The sequence below is a fragment of the Schistocerca cancellata genome, chromosome 6, assembly GCF_023864275.1.
Source record: "Schistocerca cancellata isolate TAMUIC-IGC-003103 chromosome 6, iqSchCanc2.1, whole genome shotgun sequence".
In the NCBI taxonomy this organism is placed as follows: Eukaryota; Metazoa; Arthropoda; class Insecta; order Orthoptera; family Acrididae; genus Schistocerca; species Schistocerca cancellata.
The window spans coordinates 25,633,812-25,659,302 of NC_064631.1; the positions used below are offsets into that span (position 1 = coordinate 25,633,812).

Below are 25,491 nucleotides of genomic sequence, written 5' to 3' on the forward strand. Positions count from 1 at the left end.
AGATAAGTTCCTGCAGTCGCGCTACCGTGTCCTCAGAAGGACAGAGAGTCTGCCATGTAAGCAGGAGATCCCGGATTCGGGTCCCAGTCTTCTTTGAATATTCATATATACGATCTACAACCTATCAAATGATACCTAATTCCGGTTGTAAATCTCGACAAAGTATGTAGATGAGTGCTTGTAAGGTGCGAAATTATAGCCACGTTAAAAGACGACTAAGACCTATGGTGCTACCGCCAAATAGATATGATGGACTCTGTTGCCTCATCGTCACCTTCGCTAACGGAAAGATTTTGGTTGCCAACATCAGGCCCCTGCACGTCTCAGTCTTGGTCCCTGGCGACCTAATGTACCACCATCGTCCTGGAGATCAGGTAGTACAGTAATTGCTGCCCCCCAATCTCCAGCTACTAGCAGACTCCAGTGTACAGACCGTTCTCTTGCAGAGTGCCCACGACGCAATTCTTCCCTGAGCATGAGAATGCCTTGGAAATTGGTTGGCAGAGCTACAGGCCAGTGGGCGGTGCTAGCTGTGTTTGCGTCACTACAGGTCGACAGCCGCTCGTGAGACGTCAGCCGCTCAGCTGCTGCCACACTCTGTGGGGCACGCCCGTGTCACAAAACGCCAGGCTGGTCATTGCTCTGTTGGCTCACCTGGCTGCTCACGATCTGAGGAGTATCGCACAGTACTTGTGGTTAATAACTGCGTAAACCACAGTAATGTTACACTAACACTTCCAGCTGCCTGACAGATCCTCACCAGCACATTTCACATGGCAAATGACGCAGAGGCCGTTGTCCTCATCCACTATAATACTTACATCTACATCTACATCTACATCTACATCTACATCTACATCTACATCTACATCTACATCTACATCAATACTCCGCAAGCCACCTGACGGTGTGTGGTGGAGGGTACCTTGAGTACCTCTATCGGTTCTCCCTTCTATTCCACTCTCATATTGTGATTGTCGGTATGCCTCTGTGTGGGCTCTAATCTCTCTGATTTTATCCTCATGGTCTCTTCGTGAGATATACGTAGGAGGGAGCAATATACTGCTTGACTCCTCGGTGAAGGTATGTTCTCGAAACTTTAACAAAAACCCGTACCGAGCTACTGAGCGTCTCTCCTGCAGAGTCTTCCACTGGAGTTTATCTATCATCTCCGTTACGCTTTCGCGATTACTAAATGATCCTGTAACGAAGCGCGCTGCTCTCCGTTGGGTCTTCTCTATCTCTTCTATCAACCCTATCTGGTACGGATCTCACACTGCTGAGCAGTATTCAAGCAGTGGGCGAACAAGCGTACTGTAACCTACTTCCTTTGTTTTCGGATTGCATTTCCTTAGGATCCTTCCAATGAATCTCAGTCTGGCATCTGCTTTACCGACGATCAACTTTATATGATCATTCCATTTTAAATCACACCTAATGCGTACTCCCAGATAATTTATGGAATTAACTGCTTCCAGTTGCTGACCTGCTATATTGTAGCTAAATAATAAGGGATCTTTATATGTATTCGCAGCACATTACACTTGTCTACATTGAGATTCAGTTGCCATTCCCTGCACCATGCTTCAATTCGCTGCAGATCCTCCTGCATTTCAGTACAACTTTCCATTGTTACAACCTCTCGATATACCACAGCATCACCCGAAAAAAGCCTCAGTGAACTTCCGATGTCATCCGCAAGGTCATATTGTGAATAGCAACGGTCCTACGACAGTCCCCTGCGGCACCCCTGAAATCACTCTTACTTCGGAAGACTTCTCTCCATTGAGAATGACATGCTGCGTTCTGTTATCTAGGAACTCTCCAATCCAATCACACAATTGGTCTGATAGTCCATATGCTCTTACTTTGTTCATTAAAGTGGGGAACTGTATCGAACGCCTTGCGGAAGTCAAGAAACACGGCATCTACCTGGGAAGTCGTGTCTATGGCCCTCTGAGTCTCGTGGACGAATAGCGCGAGCTGGGTTTCACACGATTGTCTTTTTCGAAACTCATGCCCCTACAGAGTAGATTTCTAGTCTCCAGAAAAGTCATTATACTCGAACATAATACGTGTTCCAAAATTCTACAACTGATCGACGTTAGAGATATGGGCCTATAGTTCTGCACATCTGTTCGACGTCCCTTCTTGAAAACGGGGATCACCTGTGCCCTTTTCCAATCCTTTGGAATGCTACGCTCTTCTAGAGACCTACGGTACACCGCTGCAAGAAGGGGGGCAAGTTCCTTCGCGTACTCTGTGTAAAATCGAACTGGTATCCCATCAGGTCCAGCGGCCTTTCCTCTTTTGAGCGATTTTAATTGTTTCTCTGTCCCTCTGTCGTCTATTTCGATATCTACCATTCTGTCATCTGTGCGACAATCTAGAGGAGGAACTACAGTGCAGTCTTCCTCTGTAAAACAGCTTTGGAAAAAGACATTTAGTATTTCGGCCTTTAGTCTGTCATCCTCTGTTTCAGTACCATTTTGGTCACACAGTATCTGGACATTTTGTTTTGATCCACCTACCTCTTTGACGTAAGACCAAACTTTCTTAGGATTTTCTGCCAAGTCAGTACACAGAACTTTACTTTCGAATTCATTGAACGCCTCTCGCATAGCCCTCCTCACACTACATTTCGCTTCGCGTAATTTTTGTTTGTCTGCAAGGCTTTGGCTATGTTTATGTTTGCTGTGAAGTTCCCTTTGCTTCCGCAGCAGTTTTCTAACTCGGGTGTTGTACCACGGTGGCTCTTTTCCATCTCTTACGATCTTGCTTGGCACATACTCATCTAACGCATATTGTACGATGGTTTTGAACTTTGTCCACTTATCCTCAACGCTATCTGTACTTGAGACAAAACTTTTGTGTTGGTCAGGTACTCTGAAATCTGCTTTTTGTCACTTTTGCTAAAGGTGGATGCATGTATCCTCGCTAACGGAGGATATTTGGAACATTTCCTGTAACAAAATGTTTGAAGTCGCGCTGGTACGTTCTGTTGCTGTGTGTTTGCATTCCATGATTAATGTGATTTGAAGAGAAGTAATAAAATGAGCTCTAAGATGGAAAGTAAGCGTTTCCGGACACATGTCCACATAACATATTTTCTTTCTTTGTGTGTGAGGAATGTTTCCTGAAAGTTTGGCCGTACCTTTTTGTAACACCCTGTATAACTGATATGATATAGGATTATGAAGCAGTTTGTATAAGACATACAGTACGTTACTGAAATTTTGTAATAGCTCTCCTGAATCCTGCCAATAACATGTACTTCATTTTTGAAGAAATACTTTCCATCAGTAGGTTAATTAATTAATTATATTGTACTACATTAATTAATTTACTAAATCTGTGAACAGATAAATTTCCGTACTTTATTTTGTTTGGTGGAATCATGAATAGTAAGCCATATTGCACTACAATAACATAACAAGGAATATTAACACTTTTACTCCTGGCCATGTAAACGTCGCCATATCTTTTGATGTCTGCCATTTTTATAGATTTTCGATATTTATTCAGACGAATAGTCCACCAAGAGGACCAGTCCCGCCTGTCAATATACACAACTTTGCATTTAGAAGCGGTGGAAATCTTACACTTTCAAATGATTGGGTTCACAGCCCACCGAAATTTTCGCATCCCATCAGTTAACTGCACTGGCGGTCAGGATGTTAATAACGTGCCCTGCCGCTTAGCTGACGTTGCTAAGGCGCGCCTGAGTGTGCCGCTCAGCTTGGAGGTAAGCTCGTTCGAACCCAGGTAGTGGATGAAACTTTCACTGGCGTTACTCATCTCGCAAGGGGAGGAGAGGATCTCATGCATAGTTCTTGATCATCAGTATTAGAGCAAATGTCATGGATTAAATTACAGACCTCCCCACAGTGTACCATGAAGTGAAGGCATGCGATAATGTTGGTGCCAATCCATCTGTCGGATGGAGACGTTAAGATCACGGTCCCCTTGTGCTATTCAAGAGGAGTAAGCTACATGTCAGCACCAGGTTTTAAGCTCAGCCTTCTCACATCACCATCATTATCATAAAACACAAACATGACCTACACTCTACAGATACACGTATGACACTCTCTCACATATCCACATGGAAAGAGTTCAGTGTGTGGAAGAATACTCTTTCCAAAAGGTGAGTGAACCTAACCCATAGGATAGACCAACCAACAATGCAATGCGACTGTGGTGTCGCCGCCAGACGCCACACTTGCTAGGTGGAAGCTTTTAAATCGGCCGCGGTCCATTAGTACATGTCGGACCCGCGTGTCGCCACTGTCAGTAATTGCAGACCGAGCGCCACCACACGGCAGGTCTAGAGAGACGTACTAGCACTCGCCCGAGTTGTACAGCCGACGTTGCTAGCCATGGTTTACTGAGAATTACGCTCTCATTTGCCGAGACGATAGTTAGCATAGCCTTCTGCTACATTTGCTACGACCTAGCAGGGCGCCGTATTCAATTGCTATTGAGATTCTATTAATGTATCATCAAGAGCGATGTTCTACAAATGTGGATTAAAGTTAAGTATTCCAGAAGCTACGTACTTTTCTTTATAGCATTCATTACGTATCCTGTTTCAGACCTCACGCCAGCCTGCATGAGTTTAAGCGCGTGCCTTTCGGCTCCCTCTCATTGTGTCTAGGCTGTCTTGTCTAGACACAACATATTTGGCGACGAGTCTAAAAACGGGTCTTCTTCTTCTTTCTACTAGCTTACTTTCCTTGTGTAATGGCTTCGCCAGAATCTCCAGATGTACTGTCCGAATTTTATCGCTTGCAGAATCAGCATACGCAGGCCTTAATGGATGCCCTTGGACAGCTCTTCCAGGGTCAACGTGCACTGCAACACGATGTGGCCACGGCCGCTCCACCGCTACCACAGCCACAACACGCAGTTGCACCGCCTTTTCGGCCTTTTGAGGCAGAAATGGAAAGCTGGACGGAGTGGTCACGCCAATTTGGATTCCATCTCGCCGCCTACAGAATTCAAGGTAACGAGCGGCAGCCTCGTCTTCTTTCTTGTGTAGGTGTGTCCACCTACCGTGTGATAGTGAAATTGTTTCCCCGACGCAACGTAGCGACTCTGTCCTACGAAGAAATTTTGTCTGCATTGGATGCCTATTTCAAAGAAACAGTCAATGTAGTTGCAAAAAGGTATACTTTCTTTTGTACCAAACGTACGGCCGTTCAGACTAATCGTGAGTGGGTTGCAACGTTGCAAGGCCTTACTAGGGATTGTGCTTTTGAGTGTGAATGTGGACTCCCTTATTCACATACTATGGTGCGTGATGCAATTGCACAGAACGTTTCTGATGTTCGCATAAGGGAACAGATTTTGAAACTTGTCAATCCCTCCCTTCAACAAGTGATAGACATATTGGATCGGCAAGACACACTTGACTTTGCTCAGGAATCATTTGAAACTTCGCCAGCTGTGTGTCACATTAACCGGCCCGCCGGGCGAGCTGCACGAAACTTTAAACAGTCCTTGCGCACGTCCGCGCAGCCACGTGTGCCGCGCAAGCAAGCAAATGCAGTGCTAAAATCATGCCCGCGGTGTGCTACTAGACATTCGCGTGAGAATTGCCCGTCACGCCAAGCTATTTGCTTTTTCTGTAATAAGAAAGGTCATGTTCAAAGTGTTTGCCAGAAAAGGCTTAGAATGGACACTCACAACCATTCCAGGCACTTTGCTTCGCGCCGGAATTGAACCAATAATACTTGGGCTCGTGAATCTTCGCCCATGGAAATTCATGTAGTTCATGCCACTCCGTCCAGCGCTACTCCCTCTAACAGTGACTGTGTTCGTCCCACAAATAATGTGCGTCGACATCGACGGAAATCCCGTCAAGTCGCAAGTGCTTCTGTCCCAGAAACAGTTCACGTTGCACGAAACAGTCGCTCTTGTCGTCAGCAGGACAATAAACTTTTTGTAGACTTGGAAATTAATGGCAACGTGATACCATTCAAGCTCGATACCGGAGCTGCAGTTTCATTGCTCAATAAAGACACGTAAAAACAACTGGGCACACCTCCGTTGTGTGCCGCAAATATTAAGTTACATAGTTATTCTGGACAGCATATCCCTGTGTTAGGACAGTGCAGCCTTCTTGCAACATACAAGGGACAAACAAAACTTGTGTCATTTTACGTCCTTCGTTCTTCTGCAGTGAACTTGTTTGGTTTAGATTTATTTCAATTGTTTAACTTGTCTATAGTCAATCAGGTCCTATCAGTGAACCAGACTGTGCCTTCAGCCAGTGTTTCTCGTCTATGTGAAGAATTTGCAGACATTTTTGCACCGGGCCTTGGTTGCGCTAAGAACTATGAAGCACATTTGGAACTGAAAGTCAACGCGCAACCACAATTTTTCAGAGCGCGCAATGTTCCCCACACATTGCGTGATGAGGTCGCAAGAACATTAAACGATTTGGAATCACAAGGTGTAATTGAGCGTGTGCAGGCTTCTCTCTGGGCTTCACCCTTAGTAATTTTGCCAAAACCTTCCGGAAAATTGAGACTTTGCGTGGACTTCAAGGCAACAGTGAATCCACAACTTGTGACTACAACTTTTCCCTTGCCCCGCCCGGAAGATCTTTTTGACAAACTGTGCCCCGGTAAATATTTTTCGATGTTGGACCTAGCAGATGCGTACTTGCAAATACCGGTGGACGAAGAATCCCAGCGCGTATTGGTGGTTAACACGCATCTTGGTTTGTACCGATTCAAACGACTGCCATTCGGGTGTGCATCTGCCTCTGCATTGTTTCAGCAATATTTACAAACTGTTTGTGCGTCGGTCCCTATGGCAGCAAACTATCTGGACGATATTGTGATCTCCGAAAAGACAGACGACGAACATTTAGCCAACCTCCGAACATTATTTCAGGTCTTGCGACAGAATGGTCTTCGCTTATGGAAGGACAAATGTGTGTTTTTTGCTCGTGATTTGCCATATCTGGGACATGTACTCAATGCCCAAGGCATACATCCCAGTCCAGAGCACCTTCGTGCCATACAAGACTTGCCTTCGCCACAGAATTTGAAGCAGCTACAGAGAGTGCTGGGTAAAATAAATTATTACCATCGCTATATCCCCCATGCCTCTTCCATTTCAGCTCCGCTTCATCGCTTACGCCGTAAACGTGTTCCGTTCGTCTGGTCGACGGAATGCGAACGCCCCTTTCGCCAGTTGAAATCGGCGCTGCTTTCTAATACTTGCCTTACGCCTTTCGATCCCCAGCAACCCCTTTTGTTGATGGTAGATGCATCGGATTTCGGGATCGGAGCTGTGCTTGCGCACAAAGATGGATCGCATGATCGCCCTATTGCCTTTGCGTCCAAATTGCTATCGTCAGCGCAAAGAATTTATTCACAGATAGAGAAAGAAGCTTTGGCTCTCGTGTTTGGTGTTACAAAATTTCACGATTTCTTGTATGGTCGTCACTTTACCATCATCACTGACCACAAACCTTTGACATCGCTTTTTCATCCGACCAAGCCTGTACCCCCACGTACAGCGCAGAAATTCATTCGCTGGTCTATTTTCCTCTCGCAGTACCGCTACGATATCTTGTATCGGTCCACTGCTAAGCACGGAAACGCCGATGCGTTGTCCCGTTTGCCTGTTGCTGAGGATAGAGCATTCGATTCTTCTGAACTTGCTTGCATGTTCATTGATGCGGAAACCGATGACGTGGTCGAATCGTTTCCGATTGATTTTCGTCGTGTAGCTACAGCCACAGCTGCAGACCCTGTCCTTGCTACCGTTCTGCGTTTTGTTGTTACGCAATGGCCCTTGTCAAAGTCACGGATCGAGGATCCGTTGTTTCGCCGATTTTTTGCTCTCAAGGAGAGTCTTTTTGTACGACGTGGGTTTTGCTGTTGCGTTCTGATAATGATCAGTCCAGGGTCGTGGTCCCACGTTCCTTACAGTCCTCTGTCTTACGGCTTCTCCACCAAGGATATTGGGGTATAGTGCGAGCGAAACAGTTTGCTCGTCAGCACTGTACTTGGTTCGGAATCGATGCTGCGATTACGAATATGTACTCTTCTTGCATGGTGTGTGCCGAACAACAATCCCGCCACCGCGGAAATTCTTTACATGGCCAAAAGCCACTTCCCCTTGGCAACGCTTACACATAGGTTTTGCTGGTCCATTCTGGAATGCTCGATGGTTGGTTGTTGTCGATTCATTCAGTAATTTTCCTTTTGTTGTCCGGATGTCTTCCACGACGTCATTTACCACCATCCAAGCGTTATCTGCTATCTTTTGCCTTGAAGGTCTTCCACAGACTATTGTTTCCGACAATGGCCCACAATTCATGTCCGCAGAATTTCAGTCATTCTGCAAGGCCAATAGTATTCAACATCTGACATCCGCGCCGTTTTCGCCGCACTCAAACGGTGCCGCTGAACGATTGGTCCGGACTTTCAAGTCCAAGATGTTGAAGTTGAAAGAGCCGCATTCTCGGGAGGACGCGTTATTGCTCTTTTTGTCCTCTTATCGCTCTCAGCCCCGAGATGGTCACTCGCCGGCTCAGTTGCTTCACGGTCGTCCTCATCGAACCTTGATGTCTTTGCTGCATCCGCCGCATCATGTTCCTTGTTCCTGTGCTGCGGCAGCCACCTGCTTTTGCTCCCGGCGACGTTGTATACTATCGCAACTATCGCGGTTCACGGCGTTGGCTCGCAGGGCGCATTCTTCGCTGCTTCGGCCGCGCGATGTATCTGGTTTTGGGGGCCTCTGGTGAGGTGCGTCGGCATCTCGATCAGCTGCGCCTCTGTCGTCGCATGGGTTCTGCCGCTCCCCGTCTGCTTTCAGCGACGGTGCCGTCCGGTCAGCGCCCTGGGGACCCATCTACTGGCTCGCCTCATCCCCAGGTGTTACCGACGCTGCCTTCCATTTTGCCCCATGGCGACGCACCGCCGCCACCGCCGCCGCCGCCGCCGCCTCTTCTCTCGCCGGCGGCGCCCGCAGTGGACGCGTCGCTGCAACCGCCGGGCGCCTCCCTGGGTCCCGCGCCGCCGACCGCTTCTCGTGACCAGTTGTCCTCCGCCATGGAACTCTTGCCCGCTCCGGACCATCTGTCGTCTTCGCCAGTCGGGTGCTCCGAGTCGATGGAGGTCGACCCTTCGGCCCCTCCTGCCTATCTACGGGCGCATACACCTCATGTTGGCGTGCACCCTGGACTACATTTTCAGGCGTTTCCTAGCTCCCCTCGGACCGAATGGCCGGGTGCGGGTGGCACAGCCTCGCCTGTTGTTAGGCTCCCCACCTCGTCGCATACGTCAACATGGGGTCCTCCCCACGGCGGGCGGAAGCCTTATAACACAACCGTTCGCCGATTTGCGAGGGAGGAATGTGGTGTCACCGCCAGACACCACACTTGCTAGGTGGTAGCTTTTAAATCGGCCGCGGTCCGGTAGTATACGACGGACCCGCGTGTCGCCACTGTCAGTAATTGCAGACCGAGCGCCACAACACGGCAGGTCTAGAGAGACGTACTAGCACTCGCCCGAGTTGCACAGCCGACGTTGCAAGCCATGGTTCACTGAGAATTGCGCTCTCATTTGCCGAGACGATAGTTAGCATAGCCTTCAGCTACATTTGCTACGACCTAGCAAGGCGCCGTATTCAATTGTTATTGAGATTCTATTAATGTATCATCAAGAGCGATGTTCTACAAATGTGGATTAAAGTTAAGTATTCCAGAAGCTACGTACTTTTCTTTATAGCATTTATTACGTATCCTGTTTCAGACCTCACGCCAGCCTGCGTGAGTTTAAGCGCGTGCCTTTCGCCTCCCTCTCATTGTGTCTAGGCTGTCTTGTCTAGACACAACAGCGACAATTACATTTACATTATTAAATGTCATACATGAAGCAAGATATTGTGTGAATGATGTGAATGAACCTTCTCATTTTTGCTACCAGGTATGTTGTTAGTCCTATTGCGACATGCTAAAATTAACAGGGCCTACTACACAATAGAATTAACTAACGTATTTGTCTCTGTGTGACTTGTATAAACAAAAGGCACATTGTATAACATAGAGGACATAGTGTGGACTGACATTATTATAACAAAATTAGATTTTTTTCATTGTGTGACTGTATTATTTGTTTAAAATGCGAAGTTTTAGATTAAGTGCATGATTTATTTATTTTATTGCCGTCATGCACTTCAGAGGGCTAAACCTCCATCATCAGGTGGATTAAAGTAAATTAATGTCATATATGTTGTGTGCATACGACTTTTGGATCATAAGCTTAACAGTCCACAGCTTTCTCATAATATAATTGTCTCTCTGTCCACCTCATCCTCCCACATCTATCTGTCCATCTGTTGTTGTGGTCTTCAGCCCAAAGACTGGTTTGATGCAGCTCTCCGTGTTCCTCTATCTTGTGCAAGCCTCTTCATCTCCGAGTAAATACTGCAACTTACATCCTTCTGAATCTGTTTAGTGTATTCATCTATTGGTCTCCCTCTATGATTTTTACCCTCCACGCTTCCCTCCAGTACTAAATTGGTGATTCCTTGATGCCTCATAATGTGTCTTACCAACCGATCCCTTCTTTTAGTCAGTGCCACAAATTCTTCTACCCAATTCTATTCCATACCTCATCATTAGTAACGTGATCTACCCATCTAATCTTCAGCATTCTTTTGTAGCACCACATGTTAAAAGATTCTATTCTCTTCTTGTCTAAACTGTTTGTTGTTCATGTTTCACATCCACACATGGCTACGCTCCATACAAATACTTTCAGAAAAGACTTCCTGACACTTAAATCTATACTTGATATTAACAAATTTCTCTTCTTTATAAATGCTTTCCTTGCCATCGCCAGTCTACATTTTATATCCTCTCTACTTCGACCATCATCAGCTATTGTGCTACCCAAATGGCAAAACTCATCTACTACTTTAAGTGTCTCATTTCCTAATCTAATTCCCTCGGCATTACTTGATTTAATTCGACTACATTCCAGTTTTTTGTTGATGTTCATATTATATCCCCCTTTTCAGTACACTGTCCATTCCGTTCAATTGTTCTTCCAAGTCCCTTCCTGTCTCTAACAGAATTACAATGTCATCAGCAAATTTCAAGGTTTTTCAAAATTTTGAACATGGCTGCACGTTCAGAGACTGTGAATAGTTACAGTTGAAAGAAAACAGCCCTCAGCCAGGTTTCAACACTGCTAGGAGTGTCTTCCTCAGAATTTAAATCAAAGAATGGTCTATAACATGGTCACACAGTTATGACTAAAAACGTATGATACAGAGTATAAGTGCAGAATCATAGTGAAAGACTGGCAGTACTTATACGTCATTTATAAAACAATAAATATTCCAAAAGGGCATTAGTCACAAAGACATTTAAATAAAAAATGTTTGTGATGGCGAGCCACTAAGGGCCTCTCTTTACTTACGCTGTTACAGGTTGCAAACGGACTGAGGTGCCCTCGTTAACAAATGCGGCCAGGTGAACATGGCACTGCAACGAGCATGCCATCTAGTATCCGTAGATACAATTAGGCTACTTCACATTGAAATATAGGCAGAAATGATTATAAATGAACAGTATTTGGTACATAATAGAAAGCAATTGTTTTTGATAGTATCATACGACATAACATTTTGTCTACATCGAAGCTTATAACAGTAAGATAAAACATGAAAACATCATTTGAAAATGTAGATAGGATTGAATGACAACTTGTAGAAAGCAATATTAATGTGAAATACAACCAAGAAACATTTGATAATTAGAAAACATAGGACTACCTTAGAAGGAAAACAACATTTCGGCAACCTGCACAAGGAGACCTAAAGTCAGATCTCGAGTAACGGCTTTATACCGTTGAAAACATTTTTGTTACGTAGCTGTAGCTGTTTGTTAAGGATGAGGTTATCCTTTCGAGCAAGATGTTTGAAAATCTCTAATTCTTTTAGAATATCTGCACACCGAAAAGAAAGGGTGTAGACTAGATATTCTAGAAGAATTTCTTACAATTTAAAATCTGGTTCCTACATCTCTGTCTTACCATTATATAATCAATCTGAAACCTTTTGGTGTCTCCCGGTCTCTGTAACTGTCTGTTACTGTCTGTCCATCTACTACTTCCTATTCTCTCTACATCTCATCTGCTCCTGAATATCTTCTGTTTAGTCACTATTCGTTTACATATCCCACTTGCCTCCTGCATTCCCACATCTCCCTCTCTATGCTTGCCTGTTTCCTCCTTTCCCCTCCCTCTGTCCATCTCTTCCTCCGACTCTCTCTGTTGTGCGGCTGGTCCCGGCAGAGGTTCGGGTCCTCCCTCGGGCATTGGTGTGTGTGTGTTTGACTTAGAATAATAATTAGGTTAAGTAGTGTGTAAGCTTAGGTACTGGTGACCTTAGCAGTTAAGTTCCATAAGATTTCACACACATTTGAGCATTTTGAACTCTCTCTGTCCATCTCGTCTTCCCACTCTCCATGCCATCACTTCCTCTCCTTCTCTCTCTGTCCACCTCCACCTCACACAATTCTCTCTGTTCATCCCCCCTTTCTCTCTGTCCATCTCCTCCTCCTCCTCCTCCTCCTCTCGCTGGACATCTCCTTCTAACCTTCACTCTCTGTCCTCCTCCCCCTCTCCCTGGCCATCTCCACCTAGCCTTCTCTCTCTATCCATCTCCTCCCTGTCATCTCTCTTTGCCCATATCTTGCTGCTCCCTCTCTCTGTGTCCAGGTCCTGCTCCCACCTATCTGTCCATCTCCTCCTTCCCCCTATTCATCTCCTTCTCCGCCCCTATCCACCCTTTCCTCTCCCTATACATCTGCTTATGGCCACTCTCCCTAACCATCTCCTCCTGCTTCTCCATTTCCTCATGTTCCTCTCTCGGTTCCTCTCTTTCCTCCAAGTGTCATTCCCTCCTGCTCACTCCCCCTGTCCATCCTCTCCTCTGTGCATCTCGAATTTCCCCCAGCAGTGCCCGACCACACATGTAGTCCCTGCAAAACGTATGCAACATCTATATTCCATACATCTCCACCCACCTTTCTCCGCTCATTTCATCCTCTCTGTACCACCACCTATCTCCTTCTTCTCACCCTCTCCCCCTGCCTATTTCCTTCTACCCCCCTTTCAGTCCTTCTCCTCCTACCCATTCAGCTGTGTTCCTCTCCTGCCCCCACCATCCACTTCTCTTCATCTCCTCCTGCCCCCCTCTCCCTATGTCCATCCTCTCCTGTCCCCATCTCTCTGTCCATGTTCCCTTTCCCTCCTGCCCCATCCATCTGCTTCTGTCCCATCTGCCCAACCATCTCCTCTTCACATATTTTTTCCTCCCTCCCCTCTCTCTGTTCCTCCCCTCTTTAACCTTCATCTACATCTACGTCCCGTCCTCCTGTCTGTGACCATCCCATCCTCTCCTGTCCCCTTTGTCTGTCTATCCCCTGCTCTACACATATGAAGCCTCTTTTAGCTGTGTTCATCTGCATGTGCAAAACATAAAGCAGGCTGATATTAATGCCATTAACATAAATGCTGGACACCATACATTATCAGCTCTCTTTGAAAACTGTGTTTTGCATCAGTATATAGGCTACCCTAGAAAGCAGTTCGATAAGGTAAACAAATACTTCCCCAATGCATGTCTGTCATGCAGCCTAAATGCAGGAAGTTGGGAAACTATTTTTTGCACCTGCTCTGTGAACTGTCCTGCAAAGCAGATGGATAAGGTGGGCCTATACTATACCTACACAACATGCCTATCATGCAGGACAGTCTACACTCCAGGCGCTGGAAAAACGGGCTCTTGCCTGCGTCTCCACTCCTACAGGAGCTAGGGGTCTGTAAACTTTGTAATGTTGATGCTAATGAAGTTTTCTGCTTGTGTACCGAATTTCTTTTAAATTGATCCAGGGCCAGGGGTTAGGAGGAGTCTGATATTATGACATTATTTTTACACATACTTTGCAAAACTTAGCCGCTAATATACTGCCTTCGCTTAGTTAGGTGTATACAAAGTTTATGATATAATCCTGATAGGATTGTCCATTGAAATGTTTTATTTTTTTATTATCTGCATTACTATTCACTTTACAATAAAAAACATAATCTTGAGCCATGCATTAAAGCAGTGTTTTGTTGTTCGTGTTCTGATAACAGACAGTGCCACGTGTTCCCAAAAAGCATGCCTTATTAACTGACACAAAATCCGCATTGTGAATGGAGGGTTAATCCTGCTGTAATGCGTAGTACTTCATTTGAATACTTTCAGGGAACCACTTATGTTATAATCTGGAATCCCAACTTCGCTGCATGTGTCTAGGATTGATTGATTTGTCCTGCAGACGTGTCTAGCGAACCACAGAAAGACAGTAACCTTATTTACAAAGACAACTGAAATGTATGGTGAATATTAATAAAAGACGTGACACAGATAATTGTTTTGATTTTCTTTGATCACAAGTAGGCATTGATCTACAGAGAGATTCAGAGGAAGGGAAGATGGGCAATGACGGGTCACGTGTAGGTCAAAGGAGGAAGTGTCATAAGAGTCATTCCCCCACTAGTCCTCCACTCCCAAAAAATACATTTTCGTAGTAAGGTTCAACATAAGACACTTTCCAGTTGCTTGCACGATGTGCTGCCCAAGTGGATGGGCTTGCTGCCTGACAGCTAACATTCCACCCACATATAGGCGCACATTACCAGACTAACTGTACATACAGTCAATAAAAAATTCGACACTGTTCGTAAGTCCTCAGATACTGCAGAACCAGGATACCAAAGGTTGAGTAAGTCAAGGCAGAAAGGGAAAGACCTCCGCTCACTAAGAGAAAAAAAGCAATAGAAAACCTAGCTTGCTCAATATAGACAGAAATGAGAGAAAGAAACTGCATTTACAAGCTCGCATCGACATAGTCTGCAGGCCTGTGTTCACAGTCGTAGTGCTAAGTGAACTACTGCTAATTGTGACTGCGACTTTCAATTTTATGTTGTCGAAGTTGTCACATACAATTATATGATGCGTGTATTTCTGAACTGCAATTTCGTGGATGTTATGTTAAAGTGATGTACTAAGCACTAATGTAAACAGTTAATTAGTATTATATTCAAATATTTCATTGCAATTAAAAATCGTAGGAATATGTGGTATGTTTAAAGTACACTTTTTCAATGTGAGTTGGGGTTAGGGGGGTTAAAATTATTATTATTTATTATTTTCACTTGAAAAGAAAGACTGAATAATTCACTCAGTATACAAAGCTAAGAGGAACTGTATCCACTACTTCATTCGGTTGTTCCTACTGATTGGTTTCACTCGGGACAAATGAACTAATAATGGTCCAACCGATATGTAAAATTATAAATGACTGAATCGCTTTTTGTCGCGCTGTTGTTCCCATAGACTAGTTTAACTCAGGAGAGTAGGTGCACAGAGGTGTAGCAGAAGATTATATAAATTACATAACTTTATTGTAATAACAGCAGACCAGATCAATTGTTTGTGAGTGACAACACAATTGGTCAGAATATACAACAACTGGAACGAAACCCAGGACATGAGAACCGTTCTCCTTGAATGAACTACTGTATAATTTGCCATCTCCAGTTTAATTGAAGTTTACGGCATCGATGGCTTCAGAGTAGTTCGGATCAAAAAGTTGGGCTGGACTGCTCCGCTATAGTTCCTCTAGTTAATGAATGAGTGCGAAGCTAAGCTTTAGACTCCCAGGCTCTGGAGGAAAGGTCGAGTGGTTACACTGTTCAAGCCTGGTGCCAAACGACTATAAACGCTTTCGTGCAATATCATTGTTGTAACACTGTACCAAGATCTTCGAACGTCTTATTCTTAACCGAATTAACAACATAACTGAAGGAAAATTCGTTCCTCAGCGAGATGGTTTTCGATATGAAAAATCACGCTGTTGTCAGATACTGAATGTCTGTAACACATTGAGGATGGTTTCGAACAGTGTAAGAGACGAGATAATGGGATCTGTGCATTGTATGGAAATATTTATTTAAATTACATAATCTTCAGTTGAAACTTACGGGCTGAGAGGCCGTGGTCGATGTGTAAAATTCCCACCTAACGTTTCGTCTCCATCTGCGGGAGACATCTTCTGAGGTCGTCCGGCTATGAAAGCCTACATTGTATAAATTGCATACTATTCAATGTTTTTCTGTAATCCTTTGGAACAATATTTCTTGTTCTGATTTTAAAAGAAACTAATCTTCCCACAAATTCCATATGTTTCATTTGGCCATAAATACCTAATTTTCGCACTTTGCAATATTTTGGCTATGAAATTTTTGATAAAATTTTGTTATCCTTGAAACTAAGAACTACTATAATTCTTCGAAAGCAAACTCGATTTTTCCTTAAAAAACAATCTTATGAAAGAAAATATAAAATGTTTATTATTTTAGTGATGTTACATAATACCGCAATTTTTAGAAAACTCTGTTTCAAAATTATGTAAAATAATACATAATTACTTTTATTTTTATGAATTTTATTAACCTCAGAAGGTGTGTTTTCTTTGTAGCTGTTCGCTATCCGTGCAGAAAACTATGTACAGAAGTTAATTCGCCCAACTGCCTGTTCTAGGGCCGCTGTAGTATACCGTACTGTTTGTCACGTGCGCCAAAAATGGTTAGTCTTTGTCACGGGCTCGAGTGACACAGTCTTCGTTTGGACGTGGAGTTGGAAGTGTCTTTACGCTACGGGCTGGACGTGCACCAAGCATACGTTACGTATATTGGGAAGTGTAATTTGTAGTGAAAATGCAATCGGATTACTTCACGAACTTGTTGACTGAATACAGTGATCATTATGACACCTGTGTATGCTCAAAAGCAGACTCCCTTAAGCGAAGTGCAGAAAACTGATGCATAAATTTCATTGTTTTGTCATGCCTGGATGGGAAATAAATGAAAATGTGATAAACGTGTGAATAACAATCTACACTAATGTTAGACAGCCCAGGACCTTCACATAATCCCATAGACAAGAGGAAGTTTGGAGTCACAAGTACATTCACGAAGTTAGGCGACCACTAAAATTTTTGCACATTACATCATCCAACTTAGAACCGTTTTTGAACGTTGCTGTTTGTCATACTTTATAACTACGCATTTACATAGCTCTACGACTAGCTGAAACAATGCAGTTACTTATCATGTAGTTTCGTAACAGTGACTTGTAAATGGACATAGGAAGCAGTAGTGGTATAATAATGTCTCGACCTCTACATTTTAACCTGCAAGTTGGCTTCCACCCTGCCAATTCAAATATTTTAGAATTTCGTAAGCAGAATGAAGATTGTTTGGTTTTGTTGGGCCCTCAACTGCGCGGTCATCAGCGCCCATACAGAGTCCCAATTTTTCGCACAGTCCAGTTTCTTTACACAGTCCAATTTAGTCACTGTCACGAATGATGATGAAATGACGAGGGCGACACAAACACCCAGTCCCCGGGCAGAGACTGAAGATTATTATCTCAGACTGGTCTTGGGGGTGGCGTAACAGAGGATGTGGACCGATCGAATTTTAGGAAATGTTACTTGCGTATCGCGATTTGGTTGTGTGTTGAGTGACTGATTCCAAAAAACTTGGCCATTTTTCCTGGATGACTGCAGGTTCCGCACATACAACAGGTAAGAATATGCGTTGCAAATTATTAATGATATACCGCCAGTGGCGGATCGTTGCCACATGAAAGTGTTGCCTCTGCCCAGTTAGAAACGCTGAAAAACAAAACTTGTAATACAAGGAATATTTAAACATACATGTGGACTGGGAGATTAGTAGTACAACAGCACTTGCGTAACTCAAAATAGGTTAGTATAATTTTCATTGCGATAAGGGCGGCAGCTGCGATGTATGTTTTGAATGACTTCGTGATGCCTTCACCTGCCGTCTCTTTATTTTATGTAAGATTGTACAATTTCAGCCTTAAGCAGTTTTTAGGTATCTAAGCATTATACATTGGATATATTACTGACACTTGTGATTTGACATAGGACCTAGTGATACCGGTACATATACTAGGCGCATTATAACTTACTTTATGGGTGATTCTTTAGCAGTATATTATGCCTTGTACGTCGTCGCTCCTATGACTCCATGTAATAGTCATAAAATAAATAAGAAATGTTTTTTGCTATTTTAGAGCACGTAACTTTCTAGCAGTTGTTGGAAAGCAGTTGTGCAAAGCTGTTACGTGGTGTCACCGCCAGACACCACACTTGCTAGGTGGTAGCTTTTAAATCGGCCGCGGTCCGCTAGTATACGACGGACCCGCGTGTCGCCACTGTCAGTGATTGCAGACCGAGCGCCGCCACACGGCAGGTCTAGAGACACTTCCTAGCACTCGCCCCAGTTGTACAGCCGACTTTGCTAGCGAAGCTGCACTGACAAATACGCTCTCATTTGCCGAGACGACAGTTAGCATAGCCTTCAGCTACGTCATTTGCTACCACCTAGCAAGGCGCCATTACCAGTCAATATTGAGATTGTAAAACCTGTACAGTCAAGAGCGATGTACACCAATTATGGATTAAAGTTAAGTATTCCAGCAGCAACGTACCTTATTGGCTATATTAATTACATTGTCCTGTTCCAGACCTCACGCCAGTTTGCGTGAGCTTAAACGCGTACATTTCGGCCTCTTCTAGCAACACGGTGTTGGCTCTTCTGCCAACACAATATGTTACATATAAGGTCGATGCTGTAACGTAACAAGAAAGATTATAATAACTTTACAGAAATTTGTTAACTGGCGTATTGGCCTTTGTTCTCAATTGCACTTAATTATCGTTCATCATTGTTCTAAATATGACTATGTAATTGCTTTAAAGCAACTTGTAAAGATCCTAGACACCTTTTTACCACTTCTACAACGAAGCATTAAAGAACCATAGAAATTAAAATTATAGCTACTGTCGTTAATAAAAATGACCAATGTCAAAGATCACTCTGCCATAAATCCATTTTTATTCGCTTTTCATACTTCTCCGTACTGTTTCATTAGAGTACTGTGATCGATTTTAAGTATATTTGTAACAGCTATACAAAAGATGATATGCTTCCACGATAACAGAACAAATATTTACAAGTTACTGTAAAGAAAATACATGCAGTCATATTTTTACACAGTGATGAACCATAATTGAATGTAATTGAGCTCAAAGGTGTATGTAGGTTAATTAACAAATTTATTACACAGTGATGAACCATAATTAAATGTAATTGAGAACAAAGTTGCATGTAGGTTAATTAACAAATTTATGTATAATAATTTTAATCTTCCTAGTGCTAAGTACGTTAAAATATTGACATCATGTACACTGAAACGCCAAAGAAACTTGTATAGGCATGCGTGTTCAGAGATATGTAAACAGGCAGAATACGGTGCTGCGGTCGGCAACGCCCATGTCAGACAGCAAGTGTCTGGCGCAGTTGTTAGATCGGTTACTGCCGCTACAATGGCAGGGTATCAAGATTTGAGTGAGTTTGAACGTAGTGACATAGTCGACGCACGAGCAATGGGACACAGCATTTCCGAGATAGCGATGAAATGGGGATTTTCCCGTACGACGATTTCGTGAGTGTACAGTGAATTTCAGGGATGTGGAAAAACATCAAATGTCCGACTTCGCTGCGGCCGGAAAAAGATCCTGCAAAAACGGGACGAACGACGACTGAAGAGAATCGTTCAACGTGACGGAAGTGCAATGCCTCTGCAAATTGCTGCAGATTTCAATACTGAGCCATCAACAATTGTCAGCGTGAGAACCATTCAACGAAACATCATCGATATGGGCTTTCGGAGCCGAATACCCACTCGTGTACCATTGAAGACTGCACAGCACAAAGCTTTAGGCCTCGCCTGGGCCCACCAGCACCAACATCGGACATGACTGGAAGCATGTTGCCTGATCGGACGAGTCTCGTTTCAAATTATATCGAGCGGATGGACGTGTACGGGTAGGGAGACAACCTCATGAATCCATGGACCTTGCATGTCAGCAGGGCATTGTTCAAGCTGGTGGAGTCTCTGTAATGGTGGGGCGTGAACAGTTGGAGTGATGAGGGACCTCTGATACATGTAGATACGACTGTGACTGGTGACACATACCTAAGAATCCTGTCCGATCATCTGCTTCTATTCATGTCCATTGTGCATTCCGACGGACTTGGGCATTTCCAGCAGGACAATGCAACGCCTCACACGTCCAGAATTGCTACAAAATGGCTCCAGGAACGCTCCTCTGAGTTTAAACACTTCGTCTGGGCGCCAGACACCCCAGACATGAACATAGTGAGAATATTTGGGATGTCTTGCAACGTGCTGTTGAGAAGAGATCTCCCTCCCCTCCTACTCTTACGGATTTATGGGCAGCCCTGCAGGATTCATGGTGTCAGTTCTCTCCAGAACAAATTGAGACATTAATCAAGTCCAAGTCACGTCGTGTTGTGACACTTCTGCGTGCTCTAGGGGGCCCTACACGATATTAGGCTGATGTACCTGTTTCTTTGGCTCTTCAATGTTAAGAGATTTGCAACAAAAAAATTGGTTCAAATGGCTCTGAGCACTATGGGATTTAACATCTGAGGTCATCAGTCCCCTAGAACTTAGAACTACTTAAGCCTAACTAACCTAAGGACATGACACACATCCATGCCCGAAGCAGGATTCGAACCTGCGTCCGTAGCGGTCGCGCGGTTCGAGACTGAAGCGCCTAGAACCGCTCGGTCACACCGGCTGGCGATTTGCAACAACTGCTCGAAAGTAATGTGCTTCTAAATCAGCGAAAAATCTTTCCCATTCATTTTATGACCATTACATGGCCGGCCGCTGTGGCCGAGCGATTCTAAGCGCTTCAGTCCAGCACCGCGCTGCTGCTATGGTTGCAAGTTCGAATCCTGCCTCAGGCATGGATGTATGTGATGTCTTATAAGTTAGTTAGGTTTAAGTAGTTGTAAGTCTAGGGGGCTGATGACCTGAGATGATAAGTCCCATAGTGGTTAGAGCCCTTTGAACCATTACATGCTGTCGGAGGAGCAAGGGCATCCATGGCATAGTATACTACTAGAGAATCATCCATAAAGTAAGTTATAATGCGCCTAGTGGAACTACAGATATGAATTGTTCCTATGTCAAAATCACAAGTGTTACTAATATTCAATGTATAATGCTTCCGTTTTAGATACTTGAAAATTGCCTAAGACTGAAATCGTAGAATCGTACATGAAATAAAGAGAATAGCAGCTGAAGGCATCACGAAATCATTCAAAAAATAGGTTAGTATATTGTGAAATCACTACAACTACAGTCCACGAAGCTTGGAAGTCAAAAACTGAAAGCAGTAACACAAGTTCGAACAGCGAGGCTCCTCCTAGTTGCTGAGAAGAAACTTTGGAAGCTGCGCCTTATATTATTACAAAAATTAAACGATCGTACGGCATTGTTGGCCGGCACACCCCATGCGGGGTATTCGGCCGCCGAAATTGCAAGTCCTTTTAAGCTGACGCCACTTCAGCGACTTGCGAGTCAATGATGATGAAAGACACACAACACCCAGTCATCTCGAGGCAGAGAAAACTCCTTGACGCCACCGGGAATCGAACCCGGAACCCCGTGCGCGGAGAGCGAGAACGTTACCGAAAGACCACGAGCGGCGGAGTATTACTACAAAGGTAACATTAATATGAAGACTGACTCTTTGATCGCAAATGTTTTTTTAAGGGGAACTGATATTGCAATCTGCTTCTTTGCGATAGGTATCACAGTTCAGAGGCACTCGATTTTTGGTAGTTTTCGGTATGATAGGGCACTTTATAGTATTACAGAGCCTGACGTACATTTTTGCAGTGATAGTCTTGCAAAACGACTTGACAGTACGCTAGTACTTTTGCAAGTCTCCGAAAAACACCGAATTTGCCACATATTAGCGATTATATCCCTGCTAATTCGTCCTTTTTTCTACTATTTTCTCGTTTTTGCGACCTAAACCACAATTTTTCTTACTGGTGACACTTTAAAGTATTTATTTAATGCATTTTACGTACTTGCTCCCAGTTTATTAAATAAATAGTAGACTGAGTAATCTATATACATAATCGAGAAGTCACTGATAAATGCATGGAGGATAGTATTTGCTGAAACAACTAACAATTCCCTTTCCTGTTCCACTAGCAAATTTACGAGAGGAAGCGATTGTTTGTAAGCTTTTGTACGAGCCGTAATAGCTATTATATAGTCATAAAATCGTAGAAAAATAGGTCTACAGAATCAAGCCTTAATTATAATGTCTCTCGAAATTTTTAAACATATACAGTGTCTCTTACTAATATGATAACTATAATTAGAGCTACATGGTATGTACCCATGAAAAGTTACTATTCCTCCTTGCACATATTTTTCTTTGCATCCGTAGCAACAACAGTAATTCACCATCGCTATTACACTATCAACAAACGGTGAAACAGAACAAAAACTCTTGATATTATAAACTTCAAACGCTGCGGAAAGCACACACGCACAGCGAAGTCCCGAAAACACGTGACAATCCTGGTTTAATGTTGACAACATGCGCAGAACGCGATGCTCACTCCAGAGATATTTACTCTATGGGTGGGACAGGTGACGGCTGTTAAAAGTGGAGGATGCTAAGTTCACCCAACCTGGATGTGATGTGACGTCATTATGACGTTGTTACGCTTTAGTCGATTAACACACCTATCGACTTTTACGAACGTTCGAGATTTCTAAACTGTCGTCAGCTAGTGGTTTGTTTTGACACGTGCGATTCTGAAAACAGCTCAGTGTGGCAGCGTATATGTATTTCGCCAAAATAAAAGTAAAAGAGCTGGATATTAGTAGAAATTTTCCTGACCGTGGCCTTGAAAACACCACGGACAACACGTTTCGTAAAGAAGTGAAGTCTTCTTATGTCCCGACCAGATTAGATTCTTGTATTGAATGCTTACGCCTAAAATAATATTTATTTACTGTCAACATTTTAGTATGGTTTCATACAATTGGTCTTGTCAGTACATATTAGATTGTAGCAGCATACTCTTGCTGACTTTTTTTCCTAATTTATATAGCTGAAAGAGAACTCGTGCACGTTTGTTAGCTAAGTAATTTATATGTCCATCCCAAGATAGTCTTTTATCAACCATAATTCCAAGTAATTTTACACACGGACTGCAGAGACAGGTACCTTAGTGTCCAGTAATGACTGGTGTGTAGAATGATTGAATTTCGAAAATATGAGGCATTGTTGAAGAAAAATCGTCGACCGAAGATGAAATACGAGGGGAAGTGAATTTCTCAATGTAATCTTAACCAAAGGTTAGTGCCTAGTACTGATTGAGGTACGAAATGATTGAATGCAGTGTCAAAGCATTCCACGGTGGTATGATAAACCAGACGTACTGTTTATTATGTCATGTATACAACCACAATAGTTTTAGCATGTACCTGGCCATGCCAATGTGGTTTATGTCAGCAGTATAATTTGCTAAGACAAGATTATGCAAAATACGAATTGCATCACAACATGAGCGGATACCTTAAACTATGCAGAAGTCTCGTTACTTTTGCTGGATGCAGCTTGCAGTAGATGGCACCAGTAAAGGTCTCTTACTCGGAGAACGAATGTGTTAGGTCATCATATACTCAGTTCAGCTTTGGAGTCTACTGTTCCGAAACGAATGGCGCAGAGCACAGCGCTACCCTGTCACAATCTCTCGAAAGTTCACAAAAGTCGAATAGTCGATATACGGTTTCTATCGTTTTCGATGTAGCGTGTATACGTCATAATGACGTCACATCGTATCCAAGTCCGGTGAACTTAGCATCCTCCGTTAAAAGTTGTGGTCCGGCAGTGCGTCCGGAGGACGGACGGGGTGTTTCGGCGCGCGCGCGGCGGTAGCCGTTGTATGTAGGGGTGGGGGTGGAGGTGGTGGTGGTGGGGGGTGGGCGCTGGGCAGGTGTTGCGCTGCGCCGAGGGGCTGCTGTGGCGGCGGCGGCGGCGTTACATAATTGCGGCGCGGGAGGCTGCGGCCGAGCCCCGCGCTGCCCCCGAGACGTGGCAACGGCGCGCTGGCCGGCCGGCCGCGGGAGGCGGAGCGCGCTGTCACGCCCGCAGCACAACTCAATCGCGGCGCCGACGCCGGCCCGGCAACACGCGTCTCTCCGTCCGTCTGTGCGCGAAGCGTCGTGTCGCGTAGCGCGAGTGTGCGTGCCGTGTCCGCGTCCACGCCGGAGCCCCTGCGACGCCGCCTCCGGCCGACGCGACGCCACCTCGCAGGTCAGTCGCACTCTCTGTTTACCTCTGCTCACACGCTCTCTGGCGCTCGTTCGTCCGCGCGCCTCCAAAACTCCCCCGTCAGCGGTGGTACATTAGCAATAGGAATTTGTTAGACAGCTGTCAGCCACCACATCTGTATCTACATGATTACTCTGCAGGTCACAACTAAGTGCCTAGCAGAAGGTTCATCGAACCACCTTCGAGCTTTTTCTCTACTGTCCCACTACCGAACAGCGCGCGGGAAAAACGGAACGCTTAAATCTCTCCGTGACATCTCTGATTTCTCTTATTTTATTTCGGTGATCTTTCCTCCCTACGTAGGTGGGCGCTAGCAAAATATTTTCACACTCCGAGGATAAAAGTTCACGAGAAGGTCCGGCAGGAACGAAAATCTCCTTTGCTTTAATGACTGCCACACCAAGCTGCGTATCATACCCGTGGCAATTTTTCCCCTATTTCGCGATACTAAAAAAATGAGTTGCCCTTCTTTGAACTTTTTCTCTGTATTCCGTCAACCCTACCTGATGCGGATCCCACATCGCACAGCAGTACTGAAGGAGAGGGCGGACAAGCGCAGTGTAAGCACTCTGTTTAGTAGACCTGTTGCATCTTCTAAGTGTTCTGCTAATAAATCGAAGTCTTTGGTTTGCTATCCCCATATTTATCTATGTGATCTATGTATGTGATCTGTATCTATCCATGTGATCGTTGCAGTTTAAGTTATCTGTAATTGTAATCGCCAAGTTGGGGTTGGGTTGGGTTGTTTGGGGAAGGAGACCAGACAGCGAGGTCATCGGTCTCATCGGATTAGGGAAGGATGGAGAAGGAAGTCGGCGGTGCCCTTTGAAAGGAACCATCACGGCATTTGCGTGGAGTGATTTAGGGAAATCACGGAAAACCTAAATCAGGATGGCCGGACGCGGGATTGAACCGTCGTCCTCCCCAGTGCGAGTCCAGTGTGCTAGCCACTGCGCCACCTCCCTCGGTTTAATCGCTAAGTATTTTGTTGAATTTACAGCCTTTAGATTTGTGTGCTTTATCCTGAAACCGAAACTTAACGGGTCCCCTTAAGTATTCGTGTTGCTGACTTCACGCTTTTAATTATTTACAGTCATTATTTACAGTCAATTGCCGCTTTTTACGCCATGCAG

General features: G+C 44.3%; 1 protein-coding gene across 1 annotated transcript in view; it reads left to right on the top strand.

Annotated features, from left to right (window-relative positions):
- Window positions 1-15,159: 15,159 nt before the first annotated feature.
- The window catches only part of LOC126191166 (uncharacterized), a 216,742-nt gene continuing 206,410 nt past the window's right edge, over window positions 15,160-25,491 (top strand). Inside the window, exons 1-2 of the mRNA XM_049931938.1 lie at window positions 15,160-15,164; window positions 24,087-24,340. Of these exons, the coding sequence (XP_049787895.1) occupies window positions 15,160-15,164; window positions 24,087-24,340 (259 nt within the window). The remainder of the gene's footprint in view (window positions 15,165-24,086; window positions 24,341-25,491) is intronic.